This window comes from Gadus macrocephalus, chromosome 20, assembly GCF_031168955.1.
Source record: "Gadus macrocephalus chromosome 20, ASM3116895v1".
Classification (NCBI taxonomy): domain Eukaryota; kingdom Metazoa; phylum Chordata; class Actinopteri; order Gadiformes; family Gadidae; genus Gadus; species Gadus macrocephalus.
Window position 1 is genome coordinate 1,681,011 of NC_082401.1, and position 18,033 is coordinate 1,699,043.

Genomic DNA, 18,033 nt, shown 5'->3' on the forward strand with positions numbered 1-18,033 from the left:
CACACACACACACACACACACACACACACACACACACACACACACACACACACACACACACACACACACACACACACACACACACAGCTTTGCCACTCACTCAGTCACTCACTCACATACTCTCTCTCACTCACACACAGACACACACACACACACACACACACACACACACACACACACACACACACACACACACACACACACACACACACACACTGTTTTACTCACATGAAATGGTGAAGGCAACAGGGAAAATGGACATTTGAAGATGGAGAACTTAACCACTTGCACACCTAAACACCCCCCCCCCTCTCTCTCTCTCTCTCTCTCTCTCTCTCTCTCTCTCTCTCTCTCTCTTTCTCTCTCTCTCTCTCTCTCTCTCTCTCTCTCTCCTGTCACTCACTCTCTCACTCACACTGAACCACTGCTTTGCCTGCTCTCTCTCTCTCTCTCTCTCTCTCTCTCTCTCTCTCTCTCTCTCTCTCTCTCTCTCTCTCTCTCTCTCTCGTTTGAGTAATAAACATGTAATTTTGGCAAAGGCTGGAGAAATCTGAAACTGATTTTACTGTGGAGAGTTGAGTGGCAGTGCACTATGGGTTTATTGCGATTCTAAGAGTATTGGGATGGTTATTTGTTTTGTGTACGTGTTTCAAAAATGAGGGCCCCATGTCTATATTTTGCCTAGGGCCCCAAAATGGCTAGATCCGCCCCTGCTCCTGAGAGGGCATGTACAATTATTACCTGTGCTTTTATCCTCCACAACATCTGCATTATGTACCGCTTGCCAATCCCTGACATCCCAGAAGATGATGACCCCGAGGGAGATGTCCCAGTCCCTGCCCCATGCAACACTGGCATGCAAGTGAGACAAGACCTCATAAGGAGGAGATTCATGTGAAGAAAAACCACAATAAACAACACATGAAAACCTCTGAGTGATTGCTATTTTATTCTAGGTTCAACATTCATTTTTTTTTAAATCAAACTTGTCTTGGGCAAGGCGAAGCTTCTCCCTCTCGACGAGCAGCTTCTCCCTCTCCACCTGCAGGAGTTGCTCCGGAGTATGCCTCAGCATTTTAACTTCCTCCAAAAGCTGACGCTGAAGGGAGACCATGTCCTCCGTGTTGCTTCTGGATGTGGCAGGTGTATGAAAGGTTTCCAAGAATAGCTGGCATAATGTCAGGTCATCTCCGGGACTCTGTAACAGCTATGAGTGGAACGATTGTAAATTTAACAGTATCAAAATGTATGGTTAGGTAAAACAGTTAGTGTCAGATACACTTATTAACTTACGTTTTGATGGTTTGTAAGGGCTTGGGTTGGTTCAGCTGCATTGATTGTGTGGGATGGTTCTGCATCCTGGTTGACTGCTATTACGACCAAAGTATCTAAAGAAAAGCAACAGAAACAAAGAAATGTGATGTTAGATGCAGCTGGCTAAAACAACTTACATTAGCAGGGTGAGTGCTTGCTCTGTAAGCTACACACAGTAGCCTACTTGATCAAGTTCTAATATTTAAACAATGAGTTACCTTGCCTGGGTTTATTAAATGGCATAAGGTTTATTCAGTTTATCAAACACTTTTCACAGGACACAATGTTGTTGACAGCTTACAACCCATGGGGCCAATAGCTGAACTACTTGTAACCAATAAATAGATACTGATACAACGGGGGGCCTAAATCCAGCCATCTGATTGGTTCCTAACTGTTGTATAATGAGCGTATACGTAACTGCTATGACGCCCGATCATTTTGTGAAAGTTTGCATATCAGTCCGCGCCTGGAAGTAGAAACAGTTACAAAGTAAAACATATGTTGGATGATGGAGAGGGTGTAAATGTTGTTACTCCGGGAGTGAGCAAGGCGATGGAGAGGCTAACGAAAGCTTAGGCACACGGCGAGTGAACTGCTCCATAGGATAAATTGCCGGCGAACCGCTCTAGCCGAGCCTTCTCTCGGAGGCACGCTAAAGTGTGTTGCATAGCGACCGTCGTGCCTTTTGAAGGCAGCCAGGAGGGACTACTTTTTTGTATTCTTTAATAAAACAGCTACTTTGACTTTATTTTTTTAAATGTAGTGTGTCTATGACTTTCGTTTTGCCACAATAGCAACCGTTGTATAAAAGCAATAGATCACTTCAGTCAGTGGAATGTGCTCAAGTCATTATACCACTGTAAAGGTGCGGCCACACCAGACGCGTATCTCGCGTAATTTTTACGAGAGATACGCGCGTACAATGTTGCTTGACCATTTTGTGTCAAAAATGGTCGCATACGCGCCATACGCGCCTACGTCACTCGCCTAGATGAGTCCATGTCCATGCAAGTGAACGGAGCGTTCCCTCTTCGTCATAACTATCAAACCAAACATCCTTCACATTCACAGAGCGAACATTACGAAAGTAAAATGCACATTTCTCGCTAAAAATGTTTCCATAAACGCATTTAATGGCGTAACTATGTTACTATTTCCACCCAGAATAAAGATAGTTGTCGGCCGTGGCTGCGCTGGAGTCCGAGGTAGGAAACCCAAACGCCGCCGTGTTTGGGTGATAGAGTTTAGATCGGGTTAGATTAAATAATCTCGGATATAAATAACAATAATCGGGTTAAATAACTTCACATGGTGTGTCTGGTGTGTTTCCAGCATTCGTAGTGTTGATCAGCAGATATATAGTCCGCCAAGACGTTGAGGTTGCTTAACCAGAGACTCTGTCCATGCAAGTGAACGGAGCGTTCCCTCTCCGTCATAACTATCAAACCAAACATCCTTCACATTCACAGAGCGAACATTATGAAAGTCAAATGCACATTTCTCGCTAAAAATGTTTCCATAAAAGCATTTAATGGCGTAACTATGTTACTATTTCCACCCAGAATAAAGAAAGTTGTCGGCCGTGGCTGCGCTGGAGTCCGAGGTAGGAAACCCAAACACCGCCGTGTTTGGGTGATAGAGTTAAGATCGGGTTAGATTAAATAATCTCGGATATAAATAACAATAATCGGGTTAAATAACTTCACATGGTGTGTCTGGTGTGTTTCCAGCATTCGTAGTGTTGATCAGAAGATATATAGTCCGCCAAGACGTTGAGGTTGCTTAGTAACCAGAGACTCTGTCCATGCAAGTGAACGGAGCGTTCCCTCTTCGTCATAACTATCAAACCAAACATCCTTCACATTCACCGAGCGAACATTATGAAAGTAAAATGCACATTTCTCGCTAGAAATGTTTCCATAAAAGCATTTAATGGCGTAACTATGTTACTATTTCCACACAGAATAAAGAAAGATGTCGGCCGTATGCTTCTGTCCAAGATCACTACTCTCTGCCAGTGACGTCGGGTCAAGCTCAACGCTGATTGGGCAACACGGCTAATCGTCATGCGTATGAGCGTAAAAAGTTCAATTTTTTGAACTCTTGAAATTTACGCGATATACGCGCTTTACGCGCGTAAATATACGCGTCTCATACGCGCGTCTCATACGCGCGTAAACCAATGGTTCCCTATGGAAAAAATGGCGATTTTATACGCGAGGTACGCGAGATACGCGTCGTCCGGCCGTTGTCCGGCCCCGACACGCAGCGGAGGGCCGGCGACCCCCTTCACAGTACACTGTTTAGGTAAACTGCGGTCATCGGAGACGTAACTCAATCAATAATCTCTCTTCTCTATGGTTTCATGGTCATCATAATAACTAGCAAGCGCTAGACAACAGTTGACAGTCTTTATTGGCTTACCTCCTGCTTGCAGGCTATCGTCTTCTCCCGGTTCTCCAGTGTCCACTCCTCCATCTACTCCTTCAACTAACGTTTCGGCAATCGCCCCCAACAATTTCTCCTCCAGTGGGTCCAGCTGGATTGTCGTCTTCCCTCCTCCGGTTTTTTTCAACTCTCTTGCCCTCTCCGTTCCCTTCTTTTTTACAATAGATTTGATGTCCACTCACTTTTTTTTTTACAGCGTTGACATCTCGAACGATTCCTATATCCGCCACTGCAGATACAGTCTGGGGAACTTTGGCCCACGCCCTCTTTTTGTTTTCCGACGTTATCATACTGTCTAGCTTGCCAAACAATAATCTTTTTCGGATGATGATCTCATCGACCATCACCTCCAACTCCTGTTTGGAGAAGTTTTTGCTTCGTTTACAGGCGATGTCCTCCATTTTTCACAAATCAATTTCTCTCAACTGTCGGTCAACTGTTGGTTCAAAAACCTCGCGAGCGTTCTTAAGATAAAAATCTAAGAACATCCTAAGTGAGAAAACTGAGAAGTTCGTAAGACAATCGACAATTCTTAAGAAAAAAATTATGAATAGCATTTAAGAAGATTCTTAGGAACTTCTTATATTTTTTCTTAAGAATCTTCTTAAGTTTTATCTTAAAGGCACCCAGTGCAACTTTATGTAAACATTCAATGAAAAATAAACATTAAATTTCGAGTCTTTTTTACACGTAGTAAGTTTCAATAACTCCATACCATTACATATCGACATTCAAGGAGCAAAGATGAGACGTCGTTGTGTGGTGAGAACTCATAGAAAATCGTAAACAACAACAATCGCCGGTGGGGAGAAGACATTTTTCCATTGACTGGAAGCCTGCTTTATTTATTGTAGGTTACAAAAAATAAAGAAAATGGCGGCATTGTTGTTGTTATCGATTTTCTATCAAACGTTATGGCGCGTCCGCGTTCGCGGATCCGACACGGGTCCTCTAGGCGGCGCCAAAACGGATGTGACAGTAACGCGGGTTTGGTGACTCCTATGCGGATCCGCATAGGAGTCTACTGCTGTGTGGGAAGAGATCGCATTTTGTTTAACTGCTAACTAACTAACTGAACAAAGATTATGGAAATAAAAGACCACTTTTCCATCAGAAAAATCATCAGAACCGTTATTACCAACCCATAGACACTAAAAGCCAAAACCTTTCTCACATGCACACCCATCGCGAGTGACGGCTACGCGCACACATGCACACCCATAGCGAGTGACGTAGGACGTAAAGTCCCGCCCAGGTCGAAGTGGCGTCGATTTAGAGGCCGTTTCTCAATTCGCGTACTTGTGCGTGCTCGTGTGCTCGTGGACTCGTGAAACGTCATCAGTCGTTGCCCGAGCACTGTTCCAATTCGAAGCACGCATCAAGCGAGTACTGTCGTAAAACCCGGAAGTGTTCTTGATGCGTGCTCGATCCAGGCCCCCAGGATAGGCGCATACTTCCGCAATCCACCAGTGCTCAGAGGCCAAGCCTGGTATTGCAGCTGTTTAAGCTGGCTGTGGACGGGGGTCCGTCATTTCATGTGGCCCAGAAGTAGATATCGCCGTCCACTCCAATACAAGGCCGTTTCTCAATTCGCGTACTTGTGCGTGCTCGTGTGCTCGTGGCCTCGTGAAACGTCATCAGTCGTTGCCCGAGCACTGTTCCAATTCGAAGAACGCATCAAGCGAGTACAGTCGTAAAACCCGGAAGTGTTCTTGATGTGTGCTCGATCTCGCCGTTTCACCGAGCATGCATCGGAGGTGGCTCGTGTGTGCTTGCAACCGCTATAAATCCCAGGATGCATTTCGCACTCGCAGCAGTACGATGGCGGACAATATGGAGAAGACGCACAACTGTAGCTTAAGTTACTCTTAACTTATCTATATATTTATATAATATAATAATAAAAATAATAATATAAGATAATATATAAATATATATATATAAAGTCGTGTGTGTATAGCTCATACACATGACAGGACACGCATATCTTTTCAATTTTTATTCATTCAGAATATTTACATACTATTTGAAAATGAAAGAGGCTGGGATTTTGTTTTATATCATTTGTTTATATTGTTCAGTAGTATATGCCTAAATGAGGCCGTAGCACAGTTAACGGACGAGCAGAGGTGATGTCGTCATCGAGTCCGCTGCTGTTCCAATTGCAAGTAAGTACTCGCGTGCTCGCAAGTCTGTGCTTGAAGTACGGACTTGCCAAGTACGTACTTGCAAGTCATCGAGTCCGTAGTACGCGTGCTAGGAATTGAGAAACGGCCTTAGGCTCCTCAAGGGGCGGTAACCCTCGGACACAGGGCCGGATTAACACTTTCTGAGGCCCGGGGCTAATTACCCGGGTGAGGCCCTTCATATCATGATGTTCTGACGCATGACCTCACACAAACCCACTGACACATCAGCGTACACAGTAGGCCTACCAATCTATGACAGACTATTTAAAGTGAACTGGTAATATGATTTCAATTCAATTAAATTCATTTCAATTCAAGGGTAGCTTTATTATAATTGCAGTAGTGTTGACAAAGCTGACAGAATGAGGATGGGGAAACAAAATGTATCTGAATTGGCCTATTTGAAAATGTAGGAAAAAAGAAAGTATGAAATTGGTGATTTGGTGACTTTGGCAAAGAAAAAGTAATAGGCCCTACAATGCATTTGCTATCAAGTACAGCAAGTTAGGCCCAGACAACATAAATGAACTGTTTTTTGAAAGTTACTTAATTTATAGAAATGCATCCTGTTTTTGAAAACTCATCAAAAACTATAAAACAATGTAGGGCCTATTGTAGGCTATTAAACAAAGGTCAATGAAGGCCCCGGCTATGGCTCAAACGGTTTGGGCATTGAATGGTTAATTTACTCCGGGAGTAACGCCCTGGTACATGTCCGGTTACGCACAACAAACCCCAAGCAAGAAGACAGGCAGGAATGTACGATGCAACATATTTGGGGTGAACTGTTTGAAATGTGCACACAAACAAGCTAAAACTATTTTACACATTAATGGGGCTGGGTCATATAGAGGAGGCCGCCGCGGCAAACATGACTCACCAAGGGACTTCAGAAGGCCCGTCTTCTGCTCTTCTTCCGTGCAAAATCATTAATGAGCTCCTCAAAGTCCATTTGGGCCAGCATGTCGTGCTCAATTGACATTAAAGTCAGATTGTTAAGTTTCTCCTCCAACATTGTCGTTCTCAGCCTGTTCTTGATAATTCCAAGTTTGGAAAATGACCTCTCCCCGCTGGCATTGCTGACAGGCAATGTAAGGTAGATCCGCAGTGCTATGTCGACATTTGGAAAAACTTGTTGTAGATTCCTTTCTCGAATGAATGACAGTAGGTTCATCGGCTGCCTGTTTACAGTGGAGACTTTTGCGAAATGCAAAAACTGTCCTAGTTCATCAGCCAGGTCTTCGTGGTATTTTGCCTGCAGGTTGACGCTTTTCTCGCGTATTTCACTGAGAGACAATGTGTCCAGTTGCGTTAGAAATCCGAAGTAGGTGGACGTTTCTTTGTACACTGCGTGTCTCTGTTGTAATGCACTGATCAGTTTGTCTATGATGACAAAGAATGTCTCCCGAAAGCGATTTTCTCCCGCATTGGACACAAGGGTTGGTACGTCTGTGTCATCGGCCGGGGTGGTGCGCTTCACCTGTCGAGTCACAGTGTACTGCTGTGACAGTGATAGCGATTTGGCCTGGGTTTCCAAGTGTTTGTACTGGGTTTGTCCTTTTTTATTTCATCTAATTTTCGTTTTTTTGCTCCGCTCTCGTGTTTCCTTTGGCCCGGCATTTTCGCTCGTTTTTTTTATTTATTTTTTTATGAATTTTTGTCATTTGACCTTCAGCGACCGGAGGCCCCCCTAGCGGCGAGGCCTGGGGCTACAGCCCGGTCAGCCCATTCGTTAGACACGGCCCTGCTCGGACACCGTGGTGGACACCGGTGGTCAGGGAAGCCGTCCGATTGAAGAAGGAGGCCTTCCAGGATATGATATCCTGGAGGACTCCTGACTCGGTTGCAGGGTACCGACAGGCCCAAAGGGCTGCAGCTGCTGCCGTGTCGGAGGCTAAGCAGCGGGTGTGGGAGAAGTTCGGAGAGGCCACGGAGAAGGACTTTCGGTCGGCACCAAAGTGTTTCTGGAAGACTATCCGGCACCTCAGGAGGGGGAAACGGGGAACCATCCAAGCTGTGTACAGTAAGGATGGGACTCTGTTGACCTCAACTGAGGAGGTCGTCGGACGTTGGAAGGAACACTTTGAGGAACTCCTGAATCTGAATAACACGCCCTCTATGTTGGAGGCAGAGCTCGAGGTTGATGGTGTTTCGTCGTCAATTTCCCTGGTGGAGGTCACTGAGGTAGTCAAACATCTCCGCAGTTGCAAAGCCCCAGGGATTGATGAGATCCAGCCAGAAATGCTAAAGGCTCTGGGTGTTGAGGGGCTGTCATGGTTGACACGCCTATTCAACATCGCGTGGGAGTCGGGTACAGTGCCAAAGGAGTGGCAAACCGGGGTGGTGGTTCCCCTATTCAAAAAGGGGGACCAGAGAGTGTGTGCCAATTACCGGGGTATCACACTTCTCAGCCTCCCTGGTAAAGTCTACTCCAAGGTGCTGGAAAGGAGGGTTCGGCCGATCGTCGAACCTCGGATTGAAGAGGAACAATGCGGTTTTCGCCCCGGACGTGGAACTACGGACCAGCTCTTCACTCTCGCAAGGATCCTGGAGGGGGCCTGGGAGTATGCCCATCCGGTCTACATGTGTTTTGTGGATCTGGAGAAGGCGTATGACCGGGTCCCCCGGGAGAAACTGTGGGAGGTGCTGCGGGAGTATGGGGTAAGGGGGTCTATCCTCAGGGCCATCCAATCTCTGTACTCCCAAAGCGAGAGCTGTGTTCGCGTCCTCGGCAGCCAGTCAGTTTCGTTCTCAGTGGGTGCTGGTCTCCGCCAGGGCTGCGCCTTGTCACCAATCCTGTTTGTGATATACATGGACAGGATATCGAGGCGTAGTCGTGGTGGGGAGGGGTTGCAGTTCGGTGGTCTGAGGATCTCGTCACTGCTTTTTGCAGATGATGTGGTCCTCATTGGATCATCGGCCTGTGACCTTCAGCACTCACTGGATCGGCTGGCGGCCGAGTGTGAAGCGGCTGGGATGAGGATCAGCACCGCTAAATCTGAGGCCATGACTCTTAGCAGGAAACCGATGGATTGCTTACTCCGGGTAGGAAATGAGTCCTTAGCCCAAGTGAAGGAGTTCAAGTACCTCGGGGTCTTGTTCGCGAGTGAGGGTACTATGGAGCGTGAGATTGGCCGGAGAATCGGAGCAGCGGGGGCGGTATTGCGTTCGCTTTACCGCACCGTTGTAACGAAAAGAGAGCTGAGCCGCAAGGCAAAGCTCTCGATCTACCGGTCGATCTTCGTTCCTATCCTCACCTATGGTCATGAGGGCTGGGTGATGACCGAAAGGACGAGATCGCGGGTACAAGCGGCCGAGATGAGTTTTCTCAGAAGGGTGGCTGGTGTCTCCCTTAGGGATAGGGTGAGAAGCTCAGCCATCCGTGAGGAACTCGGATTAGAGCCGCTGCTCCTTTACTTAGAAAGGAGTCAGCTGAGGTGGTTCGGGCATCTGGTAAGGATGCCCACTGGGCGCCTTCCTTGGGAGGTGTTTCAGGCACGTCCAGTGGGGAGGAGACCTCGGGGAAGACCCAGGACTAGGTGGAGAGATTATATCTCAACACTGGCCTGGGAACGCCTCGGGATCCCCCCGTCAGAGCTGGTCAATGTGGCCCGGGAAAGGGAAGTCTGGGGCCCCCTGCTTGAGCTGCTCCCCCCGCGACCCGACCCCGGATAAGCGGATGACGATGAGGATTATAGCTTATTCACACAACCCCTCACCTGCAGTAGAAACAAATAGTCATGTGATGCTCATTATCTGCGTTGGTAAATAATAGCAATGCACCAAAATTGCACGAAATGTATCACAAGCATGCATTTATAAATATTTCTGATTTCTAGTGAATCACACACCCCCTGACACACCCCCCACAGCAGGACTCTGCAGCTACTGGAGCCGGCCAGGTATAAAACACACTGTAGGACACCAGCACTGAGGATTTAACTATGTTAACTCTGATACAGGAGCATCATAATAAGGTTTAATGTTATTTATAAATCGAGTACGCAATTTAAACCTTTATAAGTAAACATTTTAAGGTGTTAAGGAGTTAAGCATTTGAACTCCCCAGGAAATCGTTATAGAGTGGCGAAGTCACGCCCCTTCCGGTAGGGCTCATGGGACCTATGAGATCGAAAAATATGAATGGGTGTCAATGGAGAGAAAATAATTATTTTCTGGTCCCGGTCTTTATATGCCCTGGATTACACATATGTTGTTTGTGGATTTAAAGGATAATTTTTCATGCAAAGAAAACTAAAAATGTTCGTGAAGAAGTTTGATAATTTTAGGTTTTATGTGAGGCCGCTTTGTGAACTACAGCTCTTCGCTGCTCTCGACGCATATGATATACGTCACCACACCCGCCCTTGGAACTCGGCACAGAGATGGCGATCTCTCTGCCCCACTTCACCGCTTTTTCCAAGGGGAGGATAAAAGCATCGAAAGAGGTGAAAACCATTATAAATCGGGGCACGTGCAGAGTTTCAGTTATGCCGATGGGAAGATTGTCGGTCTTCTCCACGCCAGTCGCAGGGAGCGTGACGTCACATACGAGCCGTGTAGTCTTTCTCGTTGTGTTTTCTCTACAGCCTTTATCTGAACAATTGCACAATAAACGGTCGAACTCTTTGCATGAAAAATTATCCTTTAAATCCACGAACAACATATGTGTAATCCAGGGCATATAAAGACCGGGACCAGAAAATAATTATTTTCTCTCCATTGACACCCATTCATATTTTTCGATCTCATAGGTCCCATGAGCCCTACCGGAAAGGGCGTGACTTCGCCACTCTATTAAACCGATGTTGTTGTGATGTGACAGTGAGGGGGGCGGGGCTCATTACAACAGATCAATTAACGGGATCTCTCCTACCGGGCGGAGTGACACAGAAAACGAGCGATCCTCTTCTCATGGTGGTTCACAACAAGGCGGAGTCTCCAGACCGACCCACACACACTACCAGGAAGCGGACAGGGGACAGCCTACTATCGGAGAGGTTTTAGATTAGGTTTGACCTTGTATAGATTCATTACTGTTCAGTACGTTTGGCCACCATGACTTCGATGGATCTGGAGAAGCTGAAGATGACGGGCGCAGGACGCGCCCTCGCGGTGCTGACGAGCGGCGGAGATGCCCAAGGTACGAGCAGAATCACCACAGGGTTTAATGTCATCATGCATGCCAGGCTGGACTCCTACTCAGCCTTATCAGATAAAGTATAGCTGTATCGTGCCACCAAACTGTTGCAGACGTGGCTGATTTGTGAATATTTGGTCCAGTAGCCTCGTTATCTGATCGTAGTCAGATCGTTGATAACAGGACACTAGTGGGCTGCTGAGCGTCACTGCCCCCGTCACAGCGCTACGTGCAGCGGGACAGGTCACAGGTCCCAAGTCCCGGTACAGACTGCGGTCAAGCCAGCCGACTCATCAAGATCGGCGGTCAAGCCAGCCGACTCATCAAGATCGGCGGTCAAGCCAGCCGACTCAGTTTTTTGCCGTACCTGTATATACTAGCCATTACGGTAATAGCGTCTCAGAACTAGTTTCAAATAAAAGCATTCGTCGGGTACATACAAAAAGACAGTCAATAAAAGCAAATACTATCAAAGGAAGTGTACGGCCGTTGTGGTATTTACTTTCAAAATAAAAGCCCACCAAACATTCCAATATGAGACATATTACATATGATTTTTGATACGATTTAAAAGAAAATGCCCTGTTATTCCAGGCTCATTTCACTGCAGGGCGATAGTTCAAGACCCCACAGGGTCACCCAAGAAGTTTCAGGACATTCTGATGCATAGTTTCAAAATAAAAGCCCACCAAATATGAGACATATTACATATGATTTTGGATTCAATTTAATAGAAAATGCCCTGTTATTTCAGGATCATTTAACTTCAGGGCTATAGTGCACGACCCCATGGGGTCACGCAAAAGGTTTCAGAACATTCTGATGTGGAGTTTCAAAATAAAAGCCAACCAAAGTTTCCAATATGAGACATATTACATATGATTTTGGATTCAATTTAAAAGAAAATGCCCTGTTATTTCAGGCTCATTTCACTTCCGGGTTATAGTTCACGACCCCATAGGGTCATCCAAGAAGTTTCAGAACATTCTGATGTGGAGTTTCAAAATAAAAGTCCACCAGAAATTCCAATATGAGACATATTACATATGATTTTGGATTCAATTTAAAAGAAAATGCCCTGTTATTTCAGGCTAATTTCACTTCAAGGTTATAGGTCACGACCCCATGGGGTCACGCAAGAAGGTTCAGAACATTCTGATGTGGAGTTTCAAAATAAAAGCCAACCAAAGTTTCCAATATGAGACATATTACATATGATTTTGGATTCAATTTAAAAGAAAATGCCCTGTTATTTCAGGCTCATTTCACTTCAAGGTTATAGGTCACGACCCCATGGGGTCACGCAAGACGGTTCAGAACATTCTGATGTGGAGTTTCAAAATAAAAGCCAACCAAAGTTTCCAATATGAGACATATTACATATGATTTTGGATTCAATTTAAAAGAAAATGCCCTGTTATTTCAGGCTCATTTCACATCAGGGTTATAGTTCAAGACCCCATGGGGTCACACAAGAAGTTTCAGAACATTCTGATGTATGTAATCATATGTAATATGAAACCCCACATCAGAATGTTCTGAAACTTCTTGTGTGACCCCATGGGGTCGTGAACTATAACCATGAAGTGAAATGAGCCTGAAATAACAGGGCATTTTCTTTTAAATTGAATCCAAAAATCATATGTAATATGTCTCATATTGGAATGTTTGGTGGGCTTTTATTTTGAAACTCCACATCAGAATGTTCTGAAACTTCTTGCCTGACCCCATGGGGTCATGAACTATAACCCTGAAGTGAAATGAGCCTGGAATAACGGCATTTTCTTTTAAATCGTATCCAAAATCATATGTAATATGTCTCATATTGGAATGTTTGGTGGGCTTTTATTTTGAAATTAAATACCACCACGGCCGTACACTTCCTTTGATAGTATTTGCTTTTATTGACTGTCTTTTTGTATGTACCCGACGAATGCTTTTATTTGAAACTAGTTCTGAGACGCTATTACCGTAATGACTAGTATATACAGGTACGGCAAAAAACTGAGTCGGCTGGCTTGACCGCCGATCTTGATGAGTCAGCTGGCTTGACCGCAGTCGGTACAGCGCTCCGTGCGTGCACTGGGGCAGCTGGTTATAGGTCACAGGTCCCGGTGCAGTGGTGGGCAGAGGTGTGGGTGGGGCTGAAGTGGAAACATGAAACACCTTTCCGCTACAAAACCTAAGTGAGAAAGCCTGTAACATACCTCCGACCTCCATTATTATTTTCATGCCATGTAGACTATGCAGATTTGATGTGTTCTGATAACGTTGTCCCTTTGCCCTTGGAAACAGGAATGAATGCTGCGGTACGTGCGGTGACCCGGATGGGGATATATGTCGGAGCACAGGTGTACCTAATCCATGAGGTATATTACCATGATACAAACCTGTCGTTACTCAGGCTAACCTCAAGTGGTCAGCAAAGTGTTTCACTGTATGCCATATTTCACCTTGTCATTCTGTCTAGTATTCAGCGAATACAATAATTGCCATTTATGTCACACTAGGGTTACCAAGGCCTGGTGGAAGGAGGGGAAAACATCAAACTGGCTCACTGGCACAGTGTCACCAACATCATCCAGCAGGTACGCACAGTGCCTGTACCTTCATCATTAACACAAGGGGAGTCCATCGCTGACACAAGACACTCCAAGTACAATCATAATTCTAAACAGAATAGAATTGTGATCGTAACACACACTTCATTTTCAATGAAAATATGGTTATTGTTCCAGCTGGAGCTGATTAGGGTAAAGTTATGTTACTGCTGTGGTCAGTCTGCCCCCCTCATCTCACCCCCCCCTCTCTCCCTGTCTCTGTAGACCTTGTAAAGACTCGGTAAGAGAGCCCATGCATGCGTTATAAGTTTAGTGGTAGAAAATGCAGCAAGTTGCATTTTGGATTGAGAACCGTCTGTTTTGCATCACTAAACGTTGATGATCTTTGATGATTTCTGCCTTCTGTCGTTCGTGCAGACACCTCTTTAATATCTATTAAATCAGTGATTCTTAAACTAGGGGTCGCGACCCCAAATGGGGTCCCGAAAAACTTCTGTGGGGTCGCCAATTATTATGATCCAAATTATTATTATGCCAGGTGAAACAAAGGAAAATAATATTGGGGAAAAAAAAATCAGCCTTTTTCTTATTTACACACAGTTAAGTCGAGAAGAGAGAAAATACGTTTTCGTCTTTCAACGAGATCTGGTTCAGCTACTCCGCTGATAGAAACAATGTAACTATCTGCTCCCTCCGTCATTTTAAGTATAAGTATAAGTAAAAATACATAGGTAGCCTACTAGCCAAAATGGAGAGGTGGTTGCTTAAAAAAATCTAACAAAAGCTCGGAAGTGCCAGCTACCAGTGCGTCTACTCCTCCGCGATCCTCAGATGGGATAAGTCTACAGGCCGGTGAGAATAAAAAGGAACAAACGAGGCATCGGCATTATCAGAAAGAATTTCTGAAATATGGATTCACTTGCCAAGTAAAAGGTAACCTCGATGTGAAAATCCCACAATGTGGGATTTGCGGCGATGTTCTGGCGAATGAGAGCTTAAAACCTGTCAAAATGAAACGACATCTCGAAACCCGCCATCCTGAGGACACTACGCTATTAAAATTGTGAATTTCATCAAATCTCGCCCACTCAATACTAGACACGCCTGTTTGAGTTGCGAAGCGACACCTTCCTCAGACGCAAACTCCGCTTTTGTGCACCATCTCACTGACTCGGAATGGATAGCCCGTCTTGCTTATTTGTCATGCATATTCGACAAATTAAATATGCTCAACCTGTCACTACAAGGCCTTAACACTAACATCCTGACCCTCTCGGACAAAGTGAATGCTTTCACAAAAAAGCTGCAGCGTTGGGCAGTCCGTGCGGAGAGTGGGGATTTTGAGATGTTTTCGGAGCTGCATGACTTTTCGGAGGAGGAAGACGTGAATGTCAATTCATTGAAGGCCTCCATCAACGTTCATCTCCAAAGCCTCCTCGAAAAATTCCATCAATATTTTCCGACTTGAAATGTGGAGAATTATGATTGGATACGACAACCATTCACCAGCTGCTCTTCAAACGATCTGTCACCTGAGCTCGAAGATGTGCTGCTTGAGCTATCCAGTAACCGAACCATACAGACATCGTTTGCCTCAAAATCACTGGATGAATTCTGGCTGTCTGTTGCGCAGGAATACCCCAGATTGTCCAAGGCTGCCATGGACATTCTAACTCCTTTCGGGTCGACCTATTTGTGCGAGAAGACATTTTCGTCCCTCGCATATATAAAAAATAAATACAGATGTCAGCTCAGCACCGTGGAGGAAAATCTCCGTGTCGCCGTATGCAGCATTCCTCCTAGAATTAACTTGCTATGTTCACGGAAGCAGGCCCACCCTTCCCATTTAAATTGTTAAAGATAGTAAACCAGAAAAGCGAAATAAAAAAATACCGTCATTGTTATCGCCATAAATATAATTCATGTAACGTTGTAAGCCTAATGGTGTGTGTGTGTGTGTGTGTGTGTGTGTGTGTGTGTGTGTGTGTGTGTGTGTGTGTGTGTGTGTGTGTGTGTGTGTGTGTGTGTGTGTGTGTGTGTGTGTGTGTGTGTGTGTGTCACGCACATAGCGATCTGATAGCGGCAGCCTATTTTAATCGTGATTGTTTTTCATGTGGAATAAATAAAAGTAATTACTTTGCATACTATTTTTTGCTTGATTTAGTTGATAACGTTTGAGGGGGTATTTTGAGTAAGGACTTAGAATGGGTTTGGGGAAAGTGGGGTCGTCAGACCTTACAATACTTTTTTGTGGGGTCGCCAGACAAAAAGTTTAAGAACCACTGTATTAAATAACACCTCTCTTCCTTTGTTTGTCAGCCAAAGCTTGAGTCTGTAGTACTTCAGTGTGTCCCCGTCTGTATGTCAAGTTTGACGTTTCTTCTCTAGTTTGTCCTGCTCTTGTGCCTGACCCATATATGACCCATAAAGATCAGAGATCATCTCTTGCACACATGTTGCTTATGTCTGTTGTCTGCTGTTGCTGCTGACCCTAGATCAGTTTGCTCCACTCATGTCAGGGATGGGATGGCATTAAATTTTTTCCCCATCTGATCGCATGATGAAACTGGAATCCAGCTGAGGAAATCCATAGATAACAAACTTGTATCTCAGAAGACTAATGTCCCCGTTTTTGACATACTGTGTTATCTTGATCTGTATGAACCCCTCATTAACTGCCTGAGGTTGTCTGCTCACTGCATGACTGTCTCTACTTGATAGAAGAAGGTGAGCTCCTGAGCTTTGGGTTAGCGTTCAACGTTATGTCGCCGTTCCACTCAGCCCTCACTCCCTAAGTCTTTAGACATTCGGCTCAATCCTCTTTTAATGTAGTAGACGAAGCTCAGCTGTCTCAGCTCCACCTGCTCCACCACCCACCTGCTCCTGCTCCACCACCCACCTGCTCCTGCTCCACCACTCACCTCCTCCTGCTCCACCACCTACTCCTCATCTCCTCCTGCTCCACCACTCACCTCCTCCTGCTCCACCACCTACTCCTCATCTCCTCCTGCTCCACCACTCACTCATCTCCTCCTGCTCCACCACTCACCTCCTCCTCTTCAACCACCTACTCCTCATCTCCTCCTGCTCCACCACTCACTCATCTCCTCCTGCTCCACCACTCACCTCCTCCTCTTCCACCACCTACTCCTCATCTCCTCCTGCTCCACCACTCACCTCCTCCTGCTCCACCACTCACCTCCTCCCGCTCCACCACTCACTCCTCATCGCCTGCTGCTCCACCACTCACCTCCTCCTGCTCCACCACTCACCTCCTCCTGCTCCACCACTCACCTCCTCCTGCTCCACCACTCACCTCCTCCTGCTCCACCACTCACCTCCTCCTGCTCCACCACTCACCTCCTCCTGCTCCACCACTCAATCCTCATCTCCTGCTGCTCCACCACTCACCTCCTCCTGCTCCACCACTCACCTCCTCCTGCTCCACCACTCACCTCCTCCTGCTCCACCACTCACCTCCTCCTGCTCCACCACTCACCTCCTCCTGCTCCACCACTCACCTCCTCCTGCTCCACCACTCACCTCCTCCTGCTCCACCACTCACCTCCTCCTGCTCCACCACTCACTCCTCATCTCCTCCTGCTCCGTCACTCACTCATCTCCTCCTGCTCCACCACTCACTCCTCCTGCTCCACCACTCACCTCCCCCTGCTCTACCACTCACCTCCTCCTGCTCCACCACTCACCTCCTCCTGCTCCACCACTCACTCCTCATCTCCTCCTGCTCCGTCACTCACTCATCTCCTCCTGCTCCACCACTCACCTCCTCCTCTTCCACCACCTACTCCTCATCTCCTCCTGCTCCACCACTCACCTCCTCCCGCTCCACCACTCACCTCCTCCTGCTCCACCACTCACCTCCTCCTGCTCCACCACTCACCTCCTGCTCCTCCCCTCACTGCTACTGCTCGTTTCCACGATGTTCCAGTGAAGGAGCAGGAGCCCATAACCTTCACACACACGTACACATCTGCTTTGACTTTGTCATTCACGTTTATACAGTATCTTGTCTATTATATCAGATTCTACTATGTAGAGTCTGCATCGAGAGGCCTCTAGGGGCCACTCAGAGCTCGCCCAGTGTATACGATTATGCAGGGGGGCTCATAGTTACCTCTTCTCTCCGCAGGGCGGGACCGTGATCGGCAGCGCCCGCTGCAAGGCCTTCCCCACGCGGGACGGCCGGCTGGCGGCCGCCTTCAACCTGGTGAAGCGCGGAATCACCAACCTGTGTGTTTGTGGCGGGGACGGCAGCCTCACCGGGGCCAACGTCTTCCGCAGCGAGTGGAGCGGCCTGCTGGCCGAGCTGGCCCAAAAGGGTGTGTGCTTTAGGGGGGAGGCGGTGTCAGGGGATCTC

At 46.5% G+C, this 18,033-nt stretch overlaps 1 protein-coding gene and 1 long non-coding RNA gene across 3 annotated transcripts in view; one reads left to right on the top strand and one right to left on the bottom strand.

Moving 5' to 3' along the window:
- Positions 1-437: 437 nt before the first annotated feature.
- On the bottom strand, positions 438-4,284 carry LOC132449040 (uncharacterized). Its single transcript, XR_009523497.1, has 3 exons — positions 3,742-4,284; positions 1,294-1,388; positions 438-1,207 (listed from the first exon to the last, which is right to left on the bottom strand). It is a non-coding gene; the product is annotated as an uncharacterized LOC132449040 (long non-coding RNA).
- A 6,556-nt stretch (positions 4,285-10,840) lies between these two features.
- The window catches only part of pfkla (phosphofructokinase, liver a), a 36,246-nt gene continuing 29,053 nt past the window's right edge, over positions 10,841-18,033 (top strand). The window contains exons 1-5 of one of the 2 annotated variants that reach the window (XM_060040951.1): positions 11,031-11,097; positions 13,390-13,463; positions 13,605-13,682; positions 13,920-13,935; positions 17,806-17,995. In XM_060040951.1, the coding sequence (XP_059896934.1) occupies positions 13,459-13,463; positions 13,605-13,682; positions 13,920-13,935; positions 17,806-17,995 (289 nt within the window). In that variant the 5' untranslated portion in view covers positions 11,031-11,097; positions 13,390-13,458. Of the gene's footprint in view, positions 11,098-13,389; positions 13,464-13,604; positions 13,683-13,919; positions 13,936-17,805; positions 17,996-18,033 lie in introns of both variants that reach the window. The other variant, XM_060040950.1, reaches the window with a different exon arrangement.